Source organism: Leopardus geoffroyi, chromosome A2 (assembly GCF_018350155.1).
Source record: "Leopardus geoffroyi isolate Oge1 chromosome A2, O.geoffroyi_Oge1_pat1.0, whole genome shotgun sequence".
NCBI lineage: Eukaryota > Metazoa > Chordata > Mammalia > Carnivora > Felidae > Leopardus > Leopardus geoffroyi.
Genome location: NC_059331.1, coordinates 26096737 through 26117028, shown reverse-complemented (window position 1 = coordinate 26117028; position 20292 = coordinate 26096737). Strand labels below are relative to the sequence as shown.

Here is a 20292-nt window from a genome sequence, read left to right as displayed (position 1 = left end):
ACAGAAACTGGCCCCTCACACTGTCTTCATCAAACAGGGTCACCATGGCTTCCCAAGACAATCAAGTCACCACCCATCCAACAAATCTTCACGGAGCAACTATGATATACCACATTCTCACAATGCAATCACCACAAGTGATAAAATACTGCCTGCTTTTATTTGTTTTTAATAAAAGCAAATGACCCAAAAATAAAGCCATGGCCACTCAATACTTTTTCATTTTAATTCCGGCATTTAAATCCTTGGGCCAAATTCAATTAAGTTAGATAAATATATTTAATAAATTCTTGTTTACAAACCTTCTGTCATGGACTAGGTAGCTTCAGCCACACTGAAGAACATTTACAAGGAAATCTGAAATCAAGCCTTGTTTCCAAGGAATACAAAACCCAAAGATGAGAAAATCACCTTGCTTTACATATTAGAATCTCATTTAATCCTCACATAACCCCATGAGATAAATATTCGTGTTATTCCCAAGGTGTGGATGAGTGAACTGAGGGTCAGATGAACTGAGCAACTTGTCACTATAGTGACAGATCTTGCCACCTGACAGTTATCTGCACAGGTGGCCCCTGGAAACTTACCTGAGCAAATATCTTTAAGGGAGCTTTTCCGGCATCCTTAGGATCCACAGTGAACTCAGCCAGGTTGTTGACAATGCAGCCAGATTTCTCCAAACCTGGTCCGTAAGCTTGGACCTGGAGCAAAGGGCCAATAATAATTCTCCTTCTGTGCCACGCCCCAACAATGCCCCTACATAATGACCAGTGACCACCAGGGAATGAGACAAGAACAAAACAACCCGTGTCTGGCTTCACAGTACCTACGTAACAGGATGGATATGGAAGGAAAATGCTCTAGCAGGCTGTAACTCAAAAATTATAAATAGTATCTTTAACCTCCCAGGAGGAAGAAAATTCTCAAAACCCAGGCCCCAAACTAGCCTGGGGCTCCTTGCCTTATTCTGAGCTGACATAGAGAACTTCTAGTGACCAGGACATGGACCTCCAGCCATGCCCAGTTTCAGTGTTCTCACTTTGACAGGGGCTCAGAACCTTCACCACAGACATTCCAAAAGTTTGCAGCTCCCAGGGAGGAAAAAAGACCAGCAATTGGCCAAAGAGGGATAGCAACTAGTCCAGACCGACATCAGCCTACAAACAGCTGCCCGGGTGGGCCACAATAGCACACATGGGAGTGTGGAAGCTTCCACCTGGCCGCCAGGCTGCCTCAGACTTGATGTTTATCAGCCTCCTAAGAGTTTGACAGAAGCTCTTAGAAACACTGCTCCAATTTAAGAGAAGGGAGCTGGGGAGAAAAAAGCATGTTTAATTTATGAAGAACAGCTTTTGCAGCCCCCTGGATGGGCCAGCCACTGGGCTAAGGACTGTCCTCATGAATGTTAGATCCCCTGAATCATCCCAGAAATCCTAGGAAACAGACGCTACTATCATTCCCATTTTATAGAGAAAGGATCAAGAGTCAGAGGGGGCGCCTGCGTGGCTCAGTTGGTTAAATGTCCAACTTCGGCTCAGGTCATGATCTCACAGTTTGCGAGTTCAAGCCCTGCATTGGGCTCTGTGCTGACAGCTCAGAGCCTGGAGCCTGCTTTGGATCCTGTGTCTCCCTCTCTCTCTGCCAGTCCCCTGCTCATGCTCTGTTTCTCTCTCTCTCTTAAAAATAAATAAAAACATTTAAAAAAAAAAAGAGAGAGAGAGACATAAGAGACTTGCCCGGCATTAAGAAAGTACTAAGTGGTATTACCAGGGTCCCAGCTCAGACCACTGTCCTTCCTAAACTCTCAATGGCTCCTCTCTGCCATCCCTCAACATGTCTCTGGATACCATAGAGAGGGTCAGGAGCCAGGAAGAGAGCACAGAAACATAACAAACAGACTCACCAGATCTGGGTTGTAGTCTCCTGCAGCTGGATGGATGAAGGCCATGTACGGGCTGTCCTTGATGTCCTCATCATCACACATGATGTGAACGGCATATTCGCCAGGCTCCTTGGGCCAGTACTTGACGTCACATGAGCCATCATTCTGGTCATCATACTCAATCTTTGCCTGGGAGGGGCCTTCGATGGCAAACCCTGGGGGATGGGGTGAGAAGGACCCCTGGTTACATGGTGGAAAGAACCTATTCTATGTTACTACCAACTCACTCCCTCAAACCCAAGTATCAGCCAGAAGACTGAAATCTGTGCCCCTTTCCTACAAAAACAAGCCCACTGAGCCTTTACAAGAGGTGGAAGGGCTGGATTTTATACTATGCTTTTTGTTTTTCTTTTAAACATCATCTAATAAGGAAGGTCAACCAAAACCTTAAATCAATGCCCACCCTCGCCCCACCAAATCCTCTTCCGGGTTTTCATCTGAAGGAAATAATCAAGGATATGTGTAAACAAAGGTACTAAGTATATGTACTCAGCATTGTGTCTTTAAGAAAACCACGGAAATAACAGGAAAGCCCAATGGTAGACATATCCATGCAATGGAAGTCCAAAGAAGCCATGGAAAATCAAGACATGGCCTATATTTATCTGAGGCACAAGATACAAAGATTACCCCTAGATATTTTTTGTGGCATATCAATATTTAGGTGTGAATGTACAGAAAAAACGTCTGGAAGGATATGCCAAAAGGTTTAATATCATACCAAAACACTCATTATCCCTCTAGAAGGAAACACTAAAGGTGATTTCTTATTTTTTCTGGTTTGCTTATTTTTACTACCTAAAACACATAGTCACCAAACTATGGCCAGTGGGCCAAACTGACCTAGTACCTGTTTTTGTAAATAAGGCTTTGCTGGAACACAGCCGCATTCCTTCAATTCTATATTTTCTATGGCTGCTTTTGTGCTACAAGTGCAGACTTAAACAGTTGCAGCCAGGAGAATACGGCCTACAATACTAAAACATTTGCTATCTGGTTCTTTATAGAGCAGGTTTGCTGACCACTGATCTAAAGTGATTCTATTTACATCAGATATGTATTTAAAATCGGGGTGCCTGGGTGGCTCAGTCAGTTGAGCATCTGACTCTTGACTTTGGCTCAGATCATGATATCACAGTTAGTAGGTTCGAGCCCCACATCGAACTCTGCTCTGACAGTGTAGAACCTGCTTGGGATCATCTCTCTCCCCCTCTCTCTCCCCCTATCTCTGCCTCTCTCTCTCTCTCTCAAAATAAATAAGTAAACTAAAAAAATAATAATAAAATAAGTAAAATAAAATATACTCTGTTATCCTCCAAAGAATATTTATTCCCCAAATTTCAAATTTCAGCAAAATTTATTCATTCATCTAAACTAAGAATTCAGGCAACAATTACTTGCAGAGTGCCTATTATGTTCCAAGCGCTGTTTCAAGCACAACATCTGTAGAAAACCTCTGTCCTTGGAATTAATGAAGAGGCAGAGGGCAACTTGAAGGGCAAGAGGAAAATGAAAATCCCAATCCCACAGCCGTATCCAGAGCTGGCCACGGATGGTCAGGAGGCAAGGGGGCTAAGGGTAGTGAAGCTTGGAGGAGGACTCAACTCTCAGCCTGACATTGGGACCAGGCCTCATGTAATCTCAGCTTTCCAGAAGCCGCTGGCCAGCTGCTTCCACCTACCCAAAGACCCCACTTCAGAGCCAACGGACTCTACCACGAAGTCTGCCGACCGCCCGACAATCCCACCGTGGAGGCCAGGGCCCCATGCACGAACTTTCTGCATGCCTGCTTCAGGGCCAACTTGAACTTCAAAGGGGCTAAGAGAAAAGGAACAGAAAAAGCATTAAAGAAGAACAAAGAAGAGACTACAAACAGCCATAAGTTGTTTGCACATATTTTTTCCACTCCTTTTACCTACAGTCCCAATGTCTATCTAGCCAACCCCTTCCTCCGCACAGGTGCCCCCACGGTCATTGTTATGTCAACAATATAAAGGACTGTGGCTGCCTCGGGGCACTCAGGTGGCCACTGGGTGGGCACTCAAGACACACTGCCTTGCAATATCCTTCTGATCATTCACCCTTGAATGTAGACCTCACCAGACTGTGAGCTCTGGATGGTAAGAGACAGCATACTTCTCTAGATCCTGCTTATAAGAAGAAAACTAGGTTGAATAGGCTTTATCTCCTACATGAATGAATACGCTTTAACTTTGATATGGGAGAGTAAAAAAAAAGAAAGTTTGCTTAGAGAGGTGCCTGGCTGGCTCAGTCAGTAGAACACGGGGCTCATTTGAGCCCCATGCTGGGGGTAGCGATTGCATAAATAAATAAACTTAAAAAAAAAGTTTGCTTAGATTCTCAGAACCCTGTAATGCCCAGATATTTCTCAAGGTAAATGGAATTTATTCAGAGTTTAAAGTTGCCCCCAGGAAAGCTGGAAAACACATGAACAGGGGAGGGTAATTGTGATGCCCACAAGACAAAGCTGGAGTCTGCGTCCCTTGGCTCCTGACTGCACTCACGTAGAGAATTTTAATGTAAACCATGGCAGACTTTACCCCCATGGCATTCCTGAACAGAGGCACACACTGAAAGAAAGAGAATCTTAGTTTATATAAGGGTATATAGACACACAGCCCATTTGCTCTCTATTACTGCTCCTTCTGACTTCCCTGCTTCCCCCACCCCCCGCCCTCCACCAGCCCCAAACCACCAGCATTTGATTTAAAGCAAGGCAGCCGAAACCACAGTGACTTTCTGCTGTTTTTGAGAACAGGCCAAATGTCTGTGTGCTGCTATGAGGAAAAAAAAAAAAGTTTTCAACAAAGCAGATCTCTTTCCCTGGACTGAGCACGCCTCCAGAGAAGACGCAACTCCAGCTGGAGACTCACCTCTTTGGAATGTGGTGTCCCCCCCACGTGATGGCAATGCTGTATTTCCCCGGGGTGCTGGGGTAATACTCAAATGCATAGACTCCATCCAGAAAGCCTTTCTGTTTCACCAGCTCCTCCAGACCCTCTGTGGGAAGAAAGCACACCATCTTTCCAATGCAATTCCAGGCTCAGAACAAGCATCCAAAAGACGAGAGCAGAAAGACAGCAATATCTATAAGACATAAGCCACAGAGGGAAACGAAGTGGGCTGCCTCAGAGTGTGAGACCCTCAAAACCTAGGAGATTAATCCAAGCCTAAAAATAGATCCATTTCTGCCTCAAAGTGTGGGGAAAAGGAAGACTTCCCAGCTAAACGGCATTAGTAGGCTCGCTGAGCTAAAAGAAGGCCACAAGGTCCTGGACCTCCTGGAACTATATTCAGACAAATCTAGTCCTATCTCAATTTTCCTTAACAATCATAGCTAGCTGTCTTAGCCTCTCACAAAACTGAGGAGGGACAGAACCCTTAGGAGTATTTGGCATGAATTTCTGGCATAAATTACTGCCCTCGCACATCTTTTTTCAAAGCTGGACGACAAAAGTGAGAAAGTTCCTGTATGCTCTCCACAAGAGGACAGGTTTTAGATGCTGCACCACAAACTCCAGACTGAGCCATCAGGTAGGAACTTGTTTTATGTTGAGCCCTGAGGTTTGGCTGGGGAAGCCACTTAGTCAAGCGAGAATCCAAGGTCAGAGAAAATGCCTCCTTGGCTCCTGTAGCAACAAGCCAGCAAGGAGGGCAGCCCCAGAGTAGGTTGGCTCCAGGTCTGGGCAGTCTAGAACCTTGGCCACCCTTAGAGCACAGCCCTCCTCACAGCTTGGTGCTCTGAGATCAAATATTAATCTCCTGGAGCTCAGAACACTCCTGCCCCAGCCTGTTGGGAACACAGAGGGTGGGAGAAACCTTGGCATAGGAAGTTCACATTCCCACTGAGGGCTGCTACACCTGCAGCCAGCAATGGAGAGCTGCTTATCTGCAGCAGGGGAAAACACAAGCAGAGCAGACACCTGACCTTGTGTCTGCGGTCTCCCTCCCCAAAAAGGGAGGAAGAATGAGTTGCAGAGTGCAACCCACCCCTCCATGAACAGCAGTTATCTACAAAGAAAACTTAATCTTAGGGGAATTTTATTCTCCTTCTATAAGCACTGATCATAGTAATTAGGTACTTGGCATAATTTCATCATCTATAAAATGTAACCTGTAGTGGGAAAATTACTGGCTTTAGAGACTGCGCTTGAATTCCAGCCCAGATGCTTATGAGCTGTGTGACCTTGGGCAAGACCCTTTCTCTCGAGCCTAGGTTTCCTCAAATAAAAAATAAGCCACTTCAGGTTGTCATTCCAAGGAGAGCGCTTCTCAAACTCTATTGCATCACTGCTTTTTCTTTTCCCAGAAGCCTTAATATGTGAGGCGGTCAAGCTACCACTGTTCCCACTTGTATCCAGGGTAGACGTAACTAATCAACCAATCCTCATGGAGCCCAGATTGCCTCAACTCTTTGACATAGCTCTCTGGGATCAATCAAAACCGGCTGTGGGATGAAATCCATATGCTATGGCTGCAAAGCCAGCCAAAGTCACACCTGAGATGAGGAAACAAAGCAGCACTTACTAGGACCCTTCACAGTCACACCGAGTTCTCCGCTTCCAGCAGCTTTGGTATCAACCTTGAAGTCTGCAGTCTCCCGGATGCGGATGCCTTTGGGCTGCAGGCCTCGGCCGCTGGCCCGGCAGGCGTTTGGACTACAGGCTGCAAACACAGTTTTGACATCAATTCAACCTTTCATTCGCTAGAGTTGAGCAAGCCAAGGTAACTTGGAGCCACCCGCCAAGAAAATGTTTGCTCTGCACAGAGCGCTTGCAGCAGTTGCCTGAGGCCAAGGGTCCCGTTCAGGGAACACACCAGGCTAGCAAATAAGGACACAACATAACTTTGTCCAGCCACACCGCAGAGGGACAGTAGGGGTGTGGGGGCGGGGGGGCAGTTACTTTGGCACAGAAAGAAGGAGAAGCACAGCATGCATTTGCTGAGCTCCTGGAACCCGCTGAATCCTGGCATTTATCCTCTCAGTAGTGAAGGAGAGTTAAATCTCATTGCCATACTCAAGGGCCCAGTAATTGGGAAGACCAAACTTTTTCAAGTCTATTTGAAAAATGTAGCACTTGAAAACATCTGACCACGTTCCCAACTTCAGATCAGCCATTTCTAGAAGTCGAAATGTGATCGTCTTCCGCATGAAGAGCCAGAGGACAGCTCAAAAAGAGACCCATTCAACCCCACCCTGGCCATGGCAGACAAATATTTTAGTGCTGTCACCAGGTAATCAGAATGTGGGTGGCTATAAATGTAACAATTAGCAGTAGACGCCACTCTCCATTTGATTTCTGGATCTAGTTTAAAAAACCTGAAGTCAGAAGTCTAAAAATTAAGGACCAAGGTAGTTTCTGGTACTTCTTACATGACAGGCCCACAAAACTACTGTCCCATGGTTGATAAAATGCATCCTTGTACCCTAGGAATTCTTTGCCAACTTGGGCAACCCTTTTATGTACAGAAAAGAGAAAGCAATGGGCAAAATGTCACGTTGTTTATTAAGTAGCTTTTCCTTTCCAAATCTGACACTGCACATTCGGTAGTTCTCTATATGCTAGAAGTGAGATCATAGACTCCAGAGGATGAAACTCTTTACTGCATAGAAGGAAGAGAATTCCTCCTCTGGCACCTCCACCTTGCAATGTTCTCAGCTGGCTATTTGGCAAACAACTGCTTCCCGAAAAGATATACTCATATCCTAGGAGTTGGAGATTATTTTAGCTGGTTCATGGATGAACATAAGTTTTATGGCCACACTTTATGGCAAGTGACACTGGTTTTCCATTGTGAAAATGGGATGAAGATTCTTTTTTTTATATGAAATCAGTTAAGTAGTGGAAAGGTGAGTACATCAAAAGAAAAACTCTGTCAATTAAATACTAAATAGTACAAGTGATGGATGGATATGCAAGGTGAAAAATGTAGTCCACAAGTGAGAGGGAATCAGAAAACAATATTAGAACAGGAAAGCTGTTAAAAATTCTTTCCTGCATATGTCAAAGAGACTTTTATTTATGAATATGTCAGTCTTGTTTTTTTTCCTTTGTCAAAAGGAGAAAAGTCGGTCATACCAGAAATAAGTCACAACAGGATGACAGGACTTCCCTCGGAGGGTTTTTACGTGTCTTAAAAAAAACAACCAAACACTCATGGAAATTCTGAACGCGGGTAATATTCTCAACATCAAAAGGGTAACTGCTCAGTTCATATAAACACTAAATGGAGCTAAAGAGTTTGAAAGAAACCACCAGGTCCTCCACCATTTTGAGATGTCTTAGACATGTTTCAATGTACCTAGAGAGCAGGTTTGGGGTCCAGCTAGACAAGTAACAGTGACCCCCACACTGTCACGTCTTGAGGTCACAAACAGCACAGGCCCAGCTAACGTGTGCAGGTAGCACAGGGAACTGGCATGGAAGTCCCATTCGACCAGCCCTTACCCAGCAAGATGCCTCTGGCCCAGTGCTCTCAGTTAGGAAGCCAACAGCTTCGGGGTCCAGGCTGACCCAGAGGTAGGATTCAGAGAAGAAGCCAGTTCTATGGATGCAGATGCAGAGGACAGAACAGGGAAAGGCAAGTATTGGTTAGAAAAGGCAACAGAGTTGGAAAACAAAACAAAACAAAAGAACAACAAAGTCAGAAGGAAAGGGATCTGACGTTAGAGAAAAAAGCATGCTCTGACTGCAGAAGGGGTTTAGCAGCATGGGTAAGGGGTCAAAAGAGACCTAAGTTCTACTTCTACTGATGCCTAGTCCGTACTCACTGATACTTTATGTTATCCAAACCTCAGTGTCTCCACCTGAAAACTGGAGATAATTTTAGCACCTGAAACACACCAGTTGGTGTGATGATTAGATGCAGTCATGCTAAGTGCCTGACGGCCAGTAAAGGCCAAGCAGTGGAGGTCACAGGGCACCAGCAGTGCCACAGGTGCCAACCTCAGCCACAGACACCAACTGCCCAAATGGCCTCAGTCCTGCATCTCTCAGTGACGACCCTCTGACACGAGTGTTTTGGGGAGGACTGAATGCGTTAATACAAGTGAAGCACTTAGGTCAGCGCACAGCTCACAAGGAGATGTTCATATTAATATCTTGAGGACAAAGCAAGCCACTTCCCACCAAAGGGGACCTGGCAGAAAGGGGACAGGTGCGAGTCCAGTGTGGCCCCCACTACACCCCTGGCCTCGGAGCCCAGCTGTGCACACCGTCAACCTCAATGCCAGAAGCAGATATATTTGGCCACCCCAGCACTCACCTTCCCCAACCTGTACAACGAAGGGACTCTTGGGAATGGTGTCCCCAGCAAAGGAGACCTTGACCACATGGGGGCCAGGCTGTACTGGTTTGTACACACATCTATACACCTGGTTTCCTTTGTCTTCCACCAGTAATTCCACAGTGTTCTTCCCCTGGGGATCCTCCACTTCAACACCAATGTCCCCCACACCGGCACCTAGGAGAGAACAAGCATTCTGTGAGCCCAGGTCACCTTGTCAGAACACTCACTGTGGATGAGCTCACGTACAAGATGGAGACCGAAGGAGACAGGGACTCTGAAGGTCAAAGTCCACGCCAAGACGCAAACAATTGTTTTCTGGTTGGGGGAGGAGGGTCATAAACTTTCCTTTTCTCCCATTCCACATTTTCTAAGTTTTCTACACTGAAAAGAAAGTGATGTTCCAAGAATCGTGTCTTATCCTCCCCACCTTATCCTTATTCCTCCCCACCAGCCCCCACTCTGGCCTGGCATAGAATTTGGTCTAGCAGATGATTCTCAAAACTTAGTTTCTTTGCAACGGTTATTCAAGTCAGAAATGTGTGCAGAAGTTACCTGATAATAACTAAAGTCAAGCTTGAGTGTAAGATCTTAAAGAAGAAAAGCTGGTTTAGTAAAATCTATAAATACATGGGGCACCTGGGTGGCTCAGTCGGTTGAGTGTTCGACTTCAGCTCAGGTCATGATCTCATAGTTCATGAATTCGAGCCCCACATTGGGCCCTGTGTGGACAGCTTGCTCAGAGCCTGGAGCCTGCTTCAGATTCTGTGTCTCCCTCTCTCTCTGCCCCTCCTCTGCTCACTCTCTGTCTCTCTCTGTCTCTCAAAAATAAATAAATGTAAAAAAAATTTTTTAGGAAAATCTATAAACATAACCAACACACTTGGAAAAAGGCACTTTTGTTGTTGGTTGTTTGAAAAGACAAAAGGTCAGGCATCCCAAACCTTTGGGGCTCCTGAGAATCATCTCAGGCTCCAGAAGAAAGCCTGGTCCACAATACCTGCTGTGTAGATGTCAAAGTAGGTGGGCTTATTGGCGATGTTTCCAGCAGTTTCCAAGCCTGGGCCTTTGGCAGTGACTTTACTGGCATCTCCCTGCGCCTTGTCAACATTCACTTCAAATGGGCTCTTGGAGATGTGCTGTCCTGCAAAGAGGACTGTAACCTGCGGGTGACAGATAGATGAGATATAGTCACTTCTCCCTGCCCAGGGAGACCACCATATGAAGCCACATGCATTAACAATCTTCTCTTCCATCCTCCTAACTATACATACAAAGGTGGCTGGAACCAGAGGCCCTGGTTAAGCAACTTGAATGGGACTCCCACCTGGCTCCATTGGCCACAAGGCTGGGCCTAGGACATCATGCTTTCAGCAAACTAAAAATGCTTACATCAGTTATGGCTAGCCAATATAATAGGATATGAACAAATACTTATACTTGAATCTGTAGACATGGGACCCTTGAAGGCAGCTGCAGAAGGGGTCACTGACCCCCCTAGTGGTACAAGGTATAGTTCTAAGATTTCAAACCCAGAATCAAAATATTTTTCATGGGGGGCGCCTGGGTGGCGCAGTCGGTTAAGCGTCCGACTTCAGCCAGGTCACGATCTCGCGGTCCGGGAGTTTGAGCCCCGCGTCAGGCTCTGGGCTGATGGCTCAGAGCCTGGAGCCTGTTTCCGATTCTGTGTCTCCCTCTCTCTCTGCCCCTCCCCCGTTCATGCTCTGTCTCTCTCTGTCCCAAAAATAAATAAACGTTGAAAAAAAAAATTAAAAAAAAATATTTTTCATGGGACCAAAAATCACTCTCAGATACATAAATTTGAGATACAGTATAGATTTTCATTTAAAATTTGAGTTGGGGGCGCCTGGGTGGTTCAGTCAGTTGGGTGTCCGACTTCAGCTCAGGTCATGATCTCACAGCTCGTGGGTTTGAGCCCCGAATCAGGCTCTGTGCTGACAGCTCAGAGCCTGAAGCCTGCTTCAGATTCTGTGTCTCCTCTCTCTCTCTGCCCCTCCCTGCTCATGCTCTGTGTCTCTCTCTTCTCTCAAAAATAAATAAACATTAAAAAAAAATTTTTTTAAGTAAAAATAAAAAATAAAATAAAATTTGAGTTGGAACTCTCATCTTTTAAATTTGAAGGGGCATGGAGTTGGGTTTCATATGAATTGGCAGAATTAATTACATCATAAATGCTCCCTTCAAGATTTCTTTTCTCCTAAATTTGTGATATCCTAAAGGTGTAAGAAAAATCTATAGCCATGATTCCAGGTGAATTCACTAACAACCAAGGTAGTAAGTATGGTCCAGGTCTCAAAATATTAGCATGGTACACAGGGATAGGCCCATGTGTGCTGTTGAAGGCTTTCTTTCAAGGAAAGGCACACTCTTGGGTCACCCTACTCTCTTGCAAGGCTCCCTTGGCTCCTGTCCTATAGCCAACTGGACACCCACTCAAATAGAACTCAAAATGTTGTTGAGACGAAGAACCTGGGGACCAGACCCCCAGCATTTTTCCAGGTGCATGACTGGGACACTGGCTTTGACTATATTCAACTGGCCTTCTCCACACTTAGGCCCCAATACGTATAGATGCTCTGGAGCACCCCAAAGAGGAGTACTTAAGGAAGCATTAAAGATAAAGAACCCACAGCTTAGCATCTATTCTCCAGGCATGCAGCTACAACCACTTATCACCCAGATGGAGTTTAAAAAATCTTAAGACATTGCAAAGAACCTAGTAGAATTCAACCTTCCTAAGAGACACATATTGAAACAAGCCCAGAAGAGCAGTCAAAGCAACAGCCAGAACACCTCATCTTACTTTGTGCAGCCCGGTGACCTTGGGCAGATACTCCACAGAGTATGTCTTGTTCTTGTCACTGTCTGGAGTCACTTGTGCCTAGGACAGAAAATGAGCAATAGTTAGAGAAGGTGATGGGTGTCAGTAAAAGTATGCCATGCCAGCCAAGGCCCTGCCACAAGGTGCCAGGTGAAGACCCTGTCCTGGCGATTTCCTGCACCATCACTTCTAAAGGATGCCCCAGGAAAGAAGCAGCCTAAAGTCACAGAAACAAGGTCATGTAGCACAAATGTATACCCAAGTCCTAACTCTCCACTGTCTCAGGGCTGGAACTCACTAGATGAGAGGGACCATAAAGTGAGTAACTTAAACCTTTATTGGTCCAATAATAAGAGTTTATGGGGGCGCCTGGGTGGCTCATTTGGTTAAGCATCCAACTTTGGCTCAGGGCATGGTCTCCTGGTTTGTGGGCTCAAGCTTCGCATCAGGCTCTGTGCTGACAGCTTGGAGCCTGGAGCCTGCTTTAGATTCTGTCTCCCTCTCTCTCTGACCCTCCCCTACCCACACTCCGTGTCTGTCTTTCTCTTGGTCTCTCTCTCTCTCAAAAATAAATAAACATTAAAAAAAGAAAAAAAGAGTTTATGAAATGCCAGGCCTAGTGTCAGATACCAAAAATAAATCAGGCACAGTCCCTGCGTCAGTGGGAGAAACAGACAATATACCAGTAAGTGTAGAATTTCAGATGGTGCTAAGCACCAGGAATAAAATCCAGTGTTACGAAGATAAATAGAAGGAACAGTATGGGCAAAGGCCCTGAGGTAGGAACCAAGGATAGTCAGTCTCTGAAGAGAGTAAAGCAACAGTATGTGGCTGTATTGTACTGCATCAGTATTGTTGTTATTCTGGTCTTGAGCATCTGAAACTTCAATTTACGAGGGCTTTGCTAAATCCAAAGTATCCCTTATTTTATTAAACACTGTGTCCTTGGGTATTGATTTCTATTACGTTTCAAGGCATAGTCCTGGGACAATTACTCTGACTGCTCTAAGCCACAGGATCCTCTTAGAAAATGAACGCACGGTCCCTGGCCCTGTCACAGCCCCAAAGGTTCCATGGAGTGGCAGCGTCTTCCAACATACCTCCTCTTTGTTCCCTTCTGGGTCCTCAACAAACACCATCACGTCTCCTTGCCCGGCACTGATGGTGTCCACAGTGAACTTGGCTGGCTGCTTTACCATGTTTCCAGTAGGCTCGATTCCTGTCAGGTTTACAGAAGCACATTACAAGTTAGGTGGGGGCCTTGACATAGGCCATCACCCACAGTGTTCCCTTGTTCTGTTCCTTCTGGGGGAACTGAGAGATGGGACCCAAGCCTGTAGCTACCATATGAGAACATCTGTGACAAGGATTATCAAACAGGTCAAAAGCCCTAATTTTGTCCTTGTTATTTAAGTGATATCCAATTCTGAAATATTGAGAGAAATTCAGTAGAAGTCTCTACAACTATGAAAAATGAACATAGTAACTACCAGTGGGGTTTGCCCTGAGGGAGGTGACACGGGGGAAGGAGGAATGAGGTATGGGAGAAGAGCTCATTTTTCACTAAAGACAATTCTGTATTGCTTGAAAGGCTTAAAAATTGTATTCAATCATTATTTTTTTAAATAAACTATTTATTTTGAGATGACTGAGCAAAATAATGTGAGATATGCACCTGCAGGTGAAAGAAATAATACCTTTATCCAGTTCCCCAAATGTTACATCGTACAAAACTCTACTACAGTATCACAAGAGTCCTGAGCTTGACACAGTCAAGACAGAGAACATTTCCATCCCCACAGGGATCCTTCATGTTGCTGCCCTCTCATCGCCATACCCACTCCCTTCCCACCCTAACAACCACTAATCTGTTCTCTATCTCTATAATTTTATCATTTCTAGAATGTTATATAAATGGAACCACACATCATGTAACCTTTTGGGGTTGGCTTTTTCTACTAAGCATGATTTTCTGTAGATTCATCCAGGTTGGTGCCTGTATCAATAGTTTGTTCTTTTATTGCTGAGTTATATTCCATGATATGAATGTACCACCATTTGTTTAACCATCTACCCACTGAAGGACATTTGGGTTGTTTCCAGTTGTCTGTTGCTGATAAAGCTGCTATAAACATTAGTGTACAGGGTTGTATATGAACATAGGCTTTCATTCCTCTGGGATAAATGCCAAGGAGTGCAATTGCTGGGTTGTATAGTAGTTACAAGTTTAGTTCTTTTTAAGAAACTGCCCCCACTGTGTTCTAGAGTGGTTGCACCATTTTACATTCCCACCAGCAATGGATGAGTGCTCTAGATCTGCTTTCTCTGCATCTTTGCCAGCATCTGGTATTATCATTACTTTCTACTTTAGCCACTTTGATAGATGTGTAATGGTTTTAGTTTGCATTTCTCTTATGGCCAATGATACTGACCATCTTTTCATGTGCTTCTTTCCCATTTGTACACACCCTTCAGTGAAATGTCTGTTCACATCTTTCGCCCATTTAGTAATTGGATTCTTTTTACGACTGAGTTTTGAGAGTTCCTTCTTTATTCTAGATACTAGGTCTTTGTTGGATATGTGGCTCCCAAATATTTTCTCCTGGCCTTAAGTTTGTCTTCTTGTTCTCTTAACTACAAAAAGTTTTAAATTGTTCTAAAAAGTTTTTAAAGTGGGGCACCTGTGTGGCTCAGTTAAGTATCTGACTTTGGAACAGGTCATAATTTGATAGTTCATGAGTACAAGCCCCACATCAAGTGAGCTCAAGCCCCACTTTGGGTGAGCTCAAGCTCCGCTTCAGGCTCTGTGCTAACAGTGCAGAGCCTGCATGGGCTTTTCTCTCTCTCTCTCTCTCTCTCTCTGCCCCTTGTTCACTCACTCTCTCTTTCTCTAGGAAATAAATAATAAAATAAAATTATAAAATAAAATAATCTAAATAATAAATAGTTTTTAAAAGTAAAGTCCAATCATTGTCTCCACAGCATTTTGAGTTCTGTTTGAGACGGTGTCTAGGTGGCCTGCAGGGTGGAGGCTAAGGGCACTTGTCTTGCAAGAGTGGAGTCATCCAGGAGTGTGCCTTCACTGTAAGAAAGCTTCAGCAACACAGTCCAATCTTCATGTGCCATGCCAAGATTTCATGGTACAGGCCACACTTCATGACATTTTTTATGTTCTTAATTTTGGTGAAGTCCAACATATTATATTTTCCCTTTTATGGGAAGGCACAGCGCCTGACAGGGCTGGATCCCGGCTGAGATCATGACCTGAGTCAGACACTCAACTGAGACACCCAGGCACTCCTTTCTGAGTTCTTATCATGGATGCCTGTTGAATGTTGTCAAATGCTTTTTCTGTATCAATTGATGTGACCCTGTGATTTTCCTTCTTTATGGCCTGTTACGGTAGTAGATTTTTTATTTGATGTTTATTTATTTTGAGAGAGAGAGAGGGAGAAAGCACGCGTGCATGCACCTGCTTGAACAGAGGGAGTGATGGAGAGAGAGGGAGAGACAGAATCCCAAGCAGGCTCTGTGATGTCAGCGCAGAGCCCAACTCAGGGCTTGATCTCACGAACCGTGAGATCATGACCTGAGCTAAAATCAAGAGTCAGATGCTTAACCATCTGAGCCACCCAGGTGCCCTGGTAGCAGATTGCTTTGACTGATTTTCTAATAGTGTGCCAGCCTTGCATCCCTGGAACAAACTCTGCTTGATCTTGCTGAATAATTATTATCATATAATGCTAACTATTTGCTAATATTCTGTCATACACCTTTAAAAAAAAGATTGTATTTATTAACCCCAAAGTCATTCCACTTTGCTATTTTCTGCCTTGGGTTCTGGCAGCCTGCTCAATATTTTAAAAATATTTGTAAGATCTACCAACTGCTATTGCTCATTATGTTTTGGGCTTCTGATGATATTAAGGGGTGCTTTGGTGGCTCAGTTGGCTAAGTGTCCAACTTTGGCTCTGGTCATGATCTCACCATTCGTGAGTTTGAGCCCCCTGTCAGGCTCTGTGCTCACAGCTCAGAGCCTGGAGCCTGCTTTGAATTCTGTGTCTTCCTCTCTCTCTCTCTCTCTCTCCCTCCCTCTCTCTCTCTCTCTCTCTCTCCCTGCCCCTCCCTGACTCACACTCTGTCTCTCAAAAATGAATAAGCTTCAAAACAATTTTAAAAAAAGAAAAGAAATGCAAACTGAAGAAGCTACATAGTTGGAATTCATTTTGGTACAGAAAAAAGGCAGGAAAGAAATACCTCGGACTTTGAAGGAAAGAATGGGATTAGCAGTTGGGAAGCAGGGTTTTCAATTTTTATGTTCTACATTCTTCTTTCGCTTAGAATGTATGTAATGATCAGGTCACTTAATACATAAATATGGACTTAAGATATGCACAAATACCTAGTCCATCTGATTCCAACAGCTTGAGAAATCATTTACTCTGCTACTTACCCAAGGCTGGGCTTGGGTTGGCCCACCTTGGCTAATAACCATGGTTGGTCAGGAGGCTGAACCCCATCCAGCCTCTGTGAACTCTCTCACAGCTGTGCTAACTGTAAGGACACAATCATTCCCCCAGACTCCTCACAAGGGCGCTTAAGGCTTGCTCTGCAGTGAATGCTTTACTCAGAACATGGGTGTTAAGAGAGGTTTCCGCTTAGCTCACGGATGCATGCTTTCAACATACCTAACCCCGCAAGCAAGCCCACCACAAAGATCTGTTTGTGGCTGTAAGTTTGCCTCACTGCAGCCCTCTATCCTTTCAGTGAATGGGTCTCAGTGAGTAAGATCTGCAAGTGCCAACCGGCTGGTAACTGCAATCTGGCCAACGTCCAAAAGATAAAATTAAAAAACAAAACAAAAACACTCTCAATCCTTTTAGAAACTAGAAGATGAAGTGTTCTCTATACTTTGGTTCACTAGGCAAAAATGAAGCAATGTGGCCACACAAGAGAGAAAGAAAACTGCCCCTGCCCTCGGTCTCACCACAGGACAAAGATAAAATCTTAAGGCTCTACCCACGTGGCCTGATGTGTGGCTCTGTTGCCCAAAATGACACTTGGCCCTCCTACTGATAAAAAGAGAAAAAACAGACACAGAATTCTTGTACAATCCACCAATTCCACTTTTAGGTATATACCCAAAAACTGAAAGCAGGGATTCAGATACCTGCACACGCACGTTCACAGTCGCATTATTCACAGTAGCTAAAGGTGGAAGCAATTCACATGTCTGTTGTCGGAAGCATGGATAAAGCATGTGGTGTATACGTGGGGTATATACATTCAGCTTTAAAAATGAATGAAATTCTAACACATGCCATGACATGGGGGAACACTGAAAACATTTTACTAGGTGAAGTAAGCCAGACACAAAAGTACAAATATTTTATGATTCCACTTACATGAGGTACCCAGAGTCGGCAAATTCATAGAGACAGAAGGGAGAATGGAGGTTTCCAGGAGCTGGGGGAGGGGGAAATGGTGAGCTATAGTTTAATGGGTATAGAGTTTCAGTCTGGAAAGATGAAAACATTCTGGAAATGGATGGTAGAGACAGTTGTACAACACGGTGAATGTACTTAATGTCACTAAATGGTACATTTTAAAACAGTTAACATAGGGAATGTTATCTTATGTATATTTTACCACAACAAAAAAATGCAAAAGATATATACCTATGAATACATACATGTATGTGTGTACATACATATATTTTTTAAGGTGCATTTTCTCCACAAGGACAGAAAATGTTAAAAAAGGCAGATCAGGGTGCCTGGATGGCTCAGTTGGTTAAGCATCTGACTTTGGCTCAGGTCATAATCTCACAGCTCACGAGTTCAAGCTCTGTGCTGACAGGTCAGAGCCTGGAGCCTGCTTCAGATTCTGTGTCTCCCTCTTTCTCTGCCCCTCCCCTACTTGTGTGCACTCTCTCTCTCTCTCTCTGAGAAATAAATAAACCTTAAAAAATAAATAAATAAAAAATAAAATAAAAATTTTAAAAGGCAGATCAGGGGCACCTGGCTGGTCAGCAGGTGGAACATGCAACTCTTGATCTCAGGGTTGTGAATTGGAGCTCCCTGTCAGATGATTACTTAAAAATAAAATCTTAAGGGGTGCTTGGGTGGCTCAGTCGGTTGAGCACCCGACTTCAGCTCAGGTTATGATCTCACAGTCTGTGAGTTCGAGCCCCGCGTCAGGCTCTGTGCTGATAGCTCAGAGCCTGGAGCCTGCTTCGGATTCTGTGTCTCCCTCTCTCTCTCTGCCCCTCCCTCTCTCTCTCTCTCTCTCTCTCTCTGTCTCTCTCTGTCTCTCTCTCTCTCTCTCTGTCAAAAACAAATAAACATTAAAAAGAAATTTTTTTAAATAATAAAATCTTTAAAAAAAAAAAGCAGATGAAGGAAATGGCAATGACTAGCTACATTCCTGAACTGTAGCAAATAGTCATTTTCTAGAAAACAGCATCGTGAAAGGAAACCGTTTCACATTAACAATGGGGAAACTGGACAGCCAGTGATAAGGTGACCTCAAACAAGCATTTTATGCCTTGATTAAATTCAATCCATTTGACCAATTTTGTCAACAAGAGATTTACTTTGCTGTTTGAAGCTTTTTTGCTATTAAAGAAGCATAACCTTGAAAATCAGAGATTCCTTATTCTAGCCACCACTCTTCGTTATGCTTTAGGGAAAGCACTTTTAAAACAAGCATGGACAGGGGCTTATGGGTGGCTCAGTTGGTTGAGTGTCCAACTTCGGCTCAGGTCATGATCTCATGGTTCGTGGGTTCAAACCCCACATCAGGCTCTGTGCTGATGGCTCAGAGCTTGCAGCCTGCTTCAGATTCTGTCTCCGGCTCTCTCTGCCCCTCCCCCACTTGTGCTCTGTCTCTAAAATACATAAACAGTAAAAAAAAAAAAAAAAAAAACAAGCACAGACAAGCCAACCTTTAAGTGAATGCACATCCGGGAAGGGCTTCAAACAAAGTGCCCAGTCCCGATACACACAAATGATTGCACAGTGCCACCTGGATGTCAAAAGGAACCTCAAAAGGCAAGTTGGTTTGTTCCAGAACTATCAGGGTCTCTCTGGTGTTCTAAATCATGCTAAACAAACAGATAAGAACCTGACCACTAAGATTGAGAACTGCACACAGCACCATTGCCCTGGCCCTTGGTCACCTTAAGACTAAGCTGACACCAAGTAGGGAAATGCTATTTTCAAAGGGAACGAGTGTATGGAACATCTTGTTACAAGACAAGTGCTTTGCACTCTTCAGGAAGTCAATGTTATACATAAAACAAATTTTTTTAAGGGAAGCTATTCTAGATTTAAAAAGTCTATAGGCACCTGGGTGGCTCAGTCGGTTAAGAGCCCGACACCTGATTTCAGCTCAGGTCACGATCGCATGGTTGTGAGATCAGGCCCTGCACTCAGTGCAGAGCCTGCTTGGAATTCTCTCTCTCCCTTTTTCTCTCTCTTTCCCTCTGTCCCTCCCATGCTCATGCTCTCCGTCTCTCTCTCTCTCTCTCAAAATAAAAAAAAAGCATTTCTTTAAAAAGAGTCTAAAGAAACAACAAAATTAGTAAGTCAATCTTTTTTTTTTAAGTTTATTATTACTTTCTTTGGAGAGACAGCACACACGTGCAGGGAGGGGACAGACAGAGAGAGGGACTGAGAATCTCAAGCAGGCTCTGTGCTGTCAGTACAAAGCCCAACGTGGGGTTCAATCTCATGAAATCTGAGATCATGACCCTAACTGACTAAACCACCGAAGTGCCCCTGTAGTGAATCTTAATCAGATCTTGGTTTATAAAACAGCAAAAACTATGATAGACAATTTTAGGACAATAGGGAAATTTTCACATAAACTGGATATTAGTTGATATGAAATTGTTAATTTTCTTACTGTGATAATGAAGACTGGTTATACAAGAGGATGCCCTATTTTTAGGAGAGGCTTGTGAGTGAACTGTCACAATGCCTACAGTGCATTTTCAAGAATTCGACAACCACACACACACACACACACACACACACACACACACACAAACACACAAAGGACTCAAGAAAACTATTGTTAGAATGGTTAGAACTGCAGATTCTAGGAGAGGATATACAAGATATCTTGTGCCTCTAAATGTGATCCCAACTGTAATTATGAAAATTAAGAAATATAATGCACTCCTTCCTTTCCC

At 44.1% G+C, this 20292-nt stretch overlaps 1 protein-coding gene and 1 long non-coding RNA gene across 8 annotated transcripts in view; one reads left to right on the top strand and one right to left on the bottom strand.

The window, feature by feature from the left end:
• FLNB (filamin B) overlaps window positions 1–20292 on the bottom strand; it is a 143162-nt gene that overhangs the window by 59234 nt on the left and 63636 nt on the right. For all 7 annotated transcript variants that reach the window (XM_045493344.1, XM_045493338.1, XM_045493339.1 and 4 more), the window contains exons 5-13: window positions 13196–13314; window positions 12078–12155; window positions 10254–10416; window positions 9233–9430; window positions 6494–6631; window positions 4840–4966; window positions 3627–3763; window positions 1907–2100; window positions 591–704 (exon numbers count right to left, since the gene is read on the bottom strand). In XM_045493344.1, coding sequence (XP_045349300.1) covers window positions 591–704; window positions 1907–2100; window positions 3627–3763; window positions 4840–4966; window positions 6494–6631; window positions 9233–9430; window positions 10254–10416; window positions 12078–12155; window positions 13196–13314 — 1268 coding nt within the window. The remainder of the gene's footprint in view (window positions 1–590; window positions 705–1906; window positions 2101–3626; window positions 3764–4839; window positions 4967–6493; window positions 6632–9232; window positions 9431–10253; window positions 10417–12077; window positions 12156–13195; window positions 13315–20292) is intronic.
• On the top strand, window positions 3957–9663 carry LOC123605787. Its single transcript, XR_006715885.1, has 2 exons — window positions 3957–4065; window positions 9366–9663. It is a non-coding gene; the product is annotated as an uncharacterized LOC123605787 (long non-coding RNA).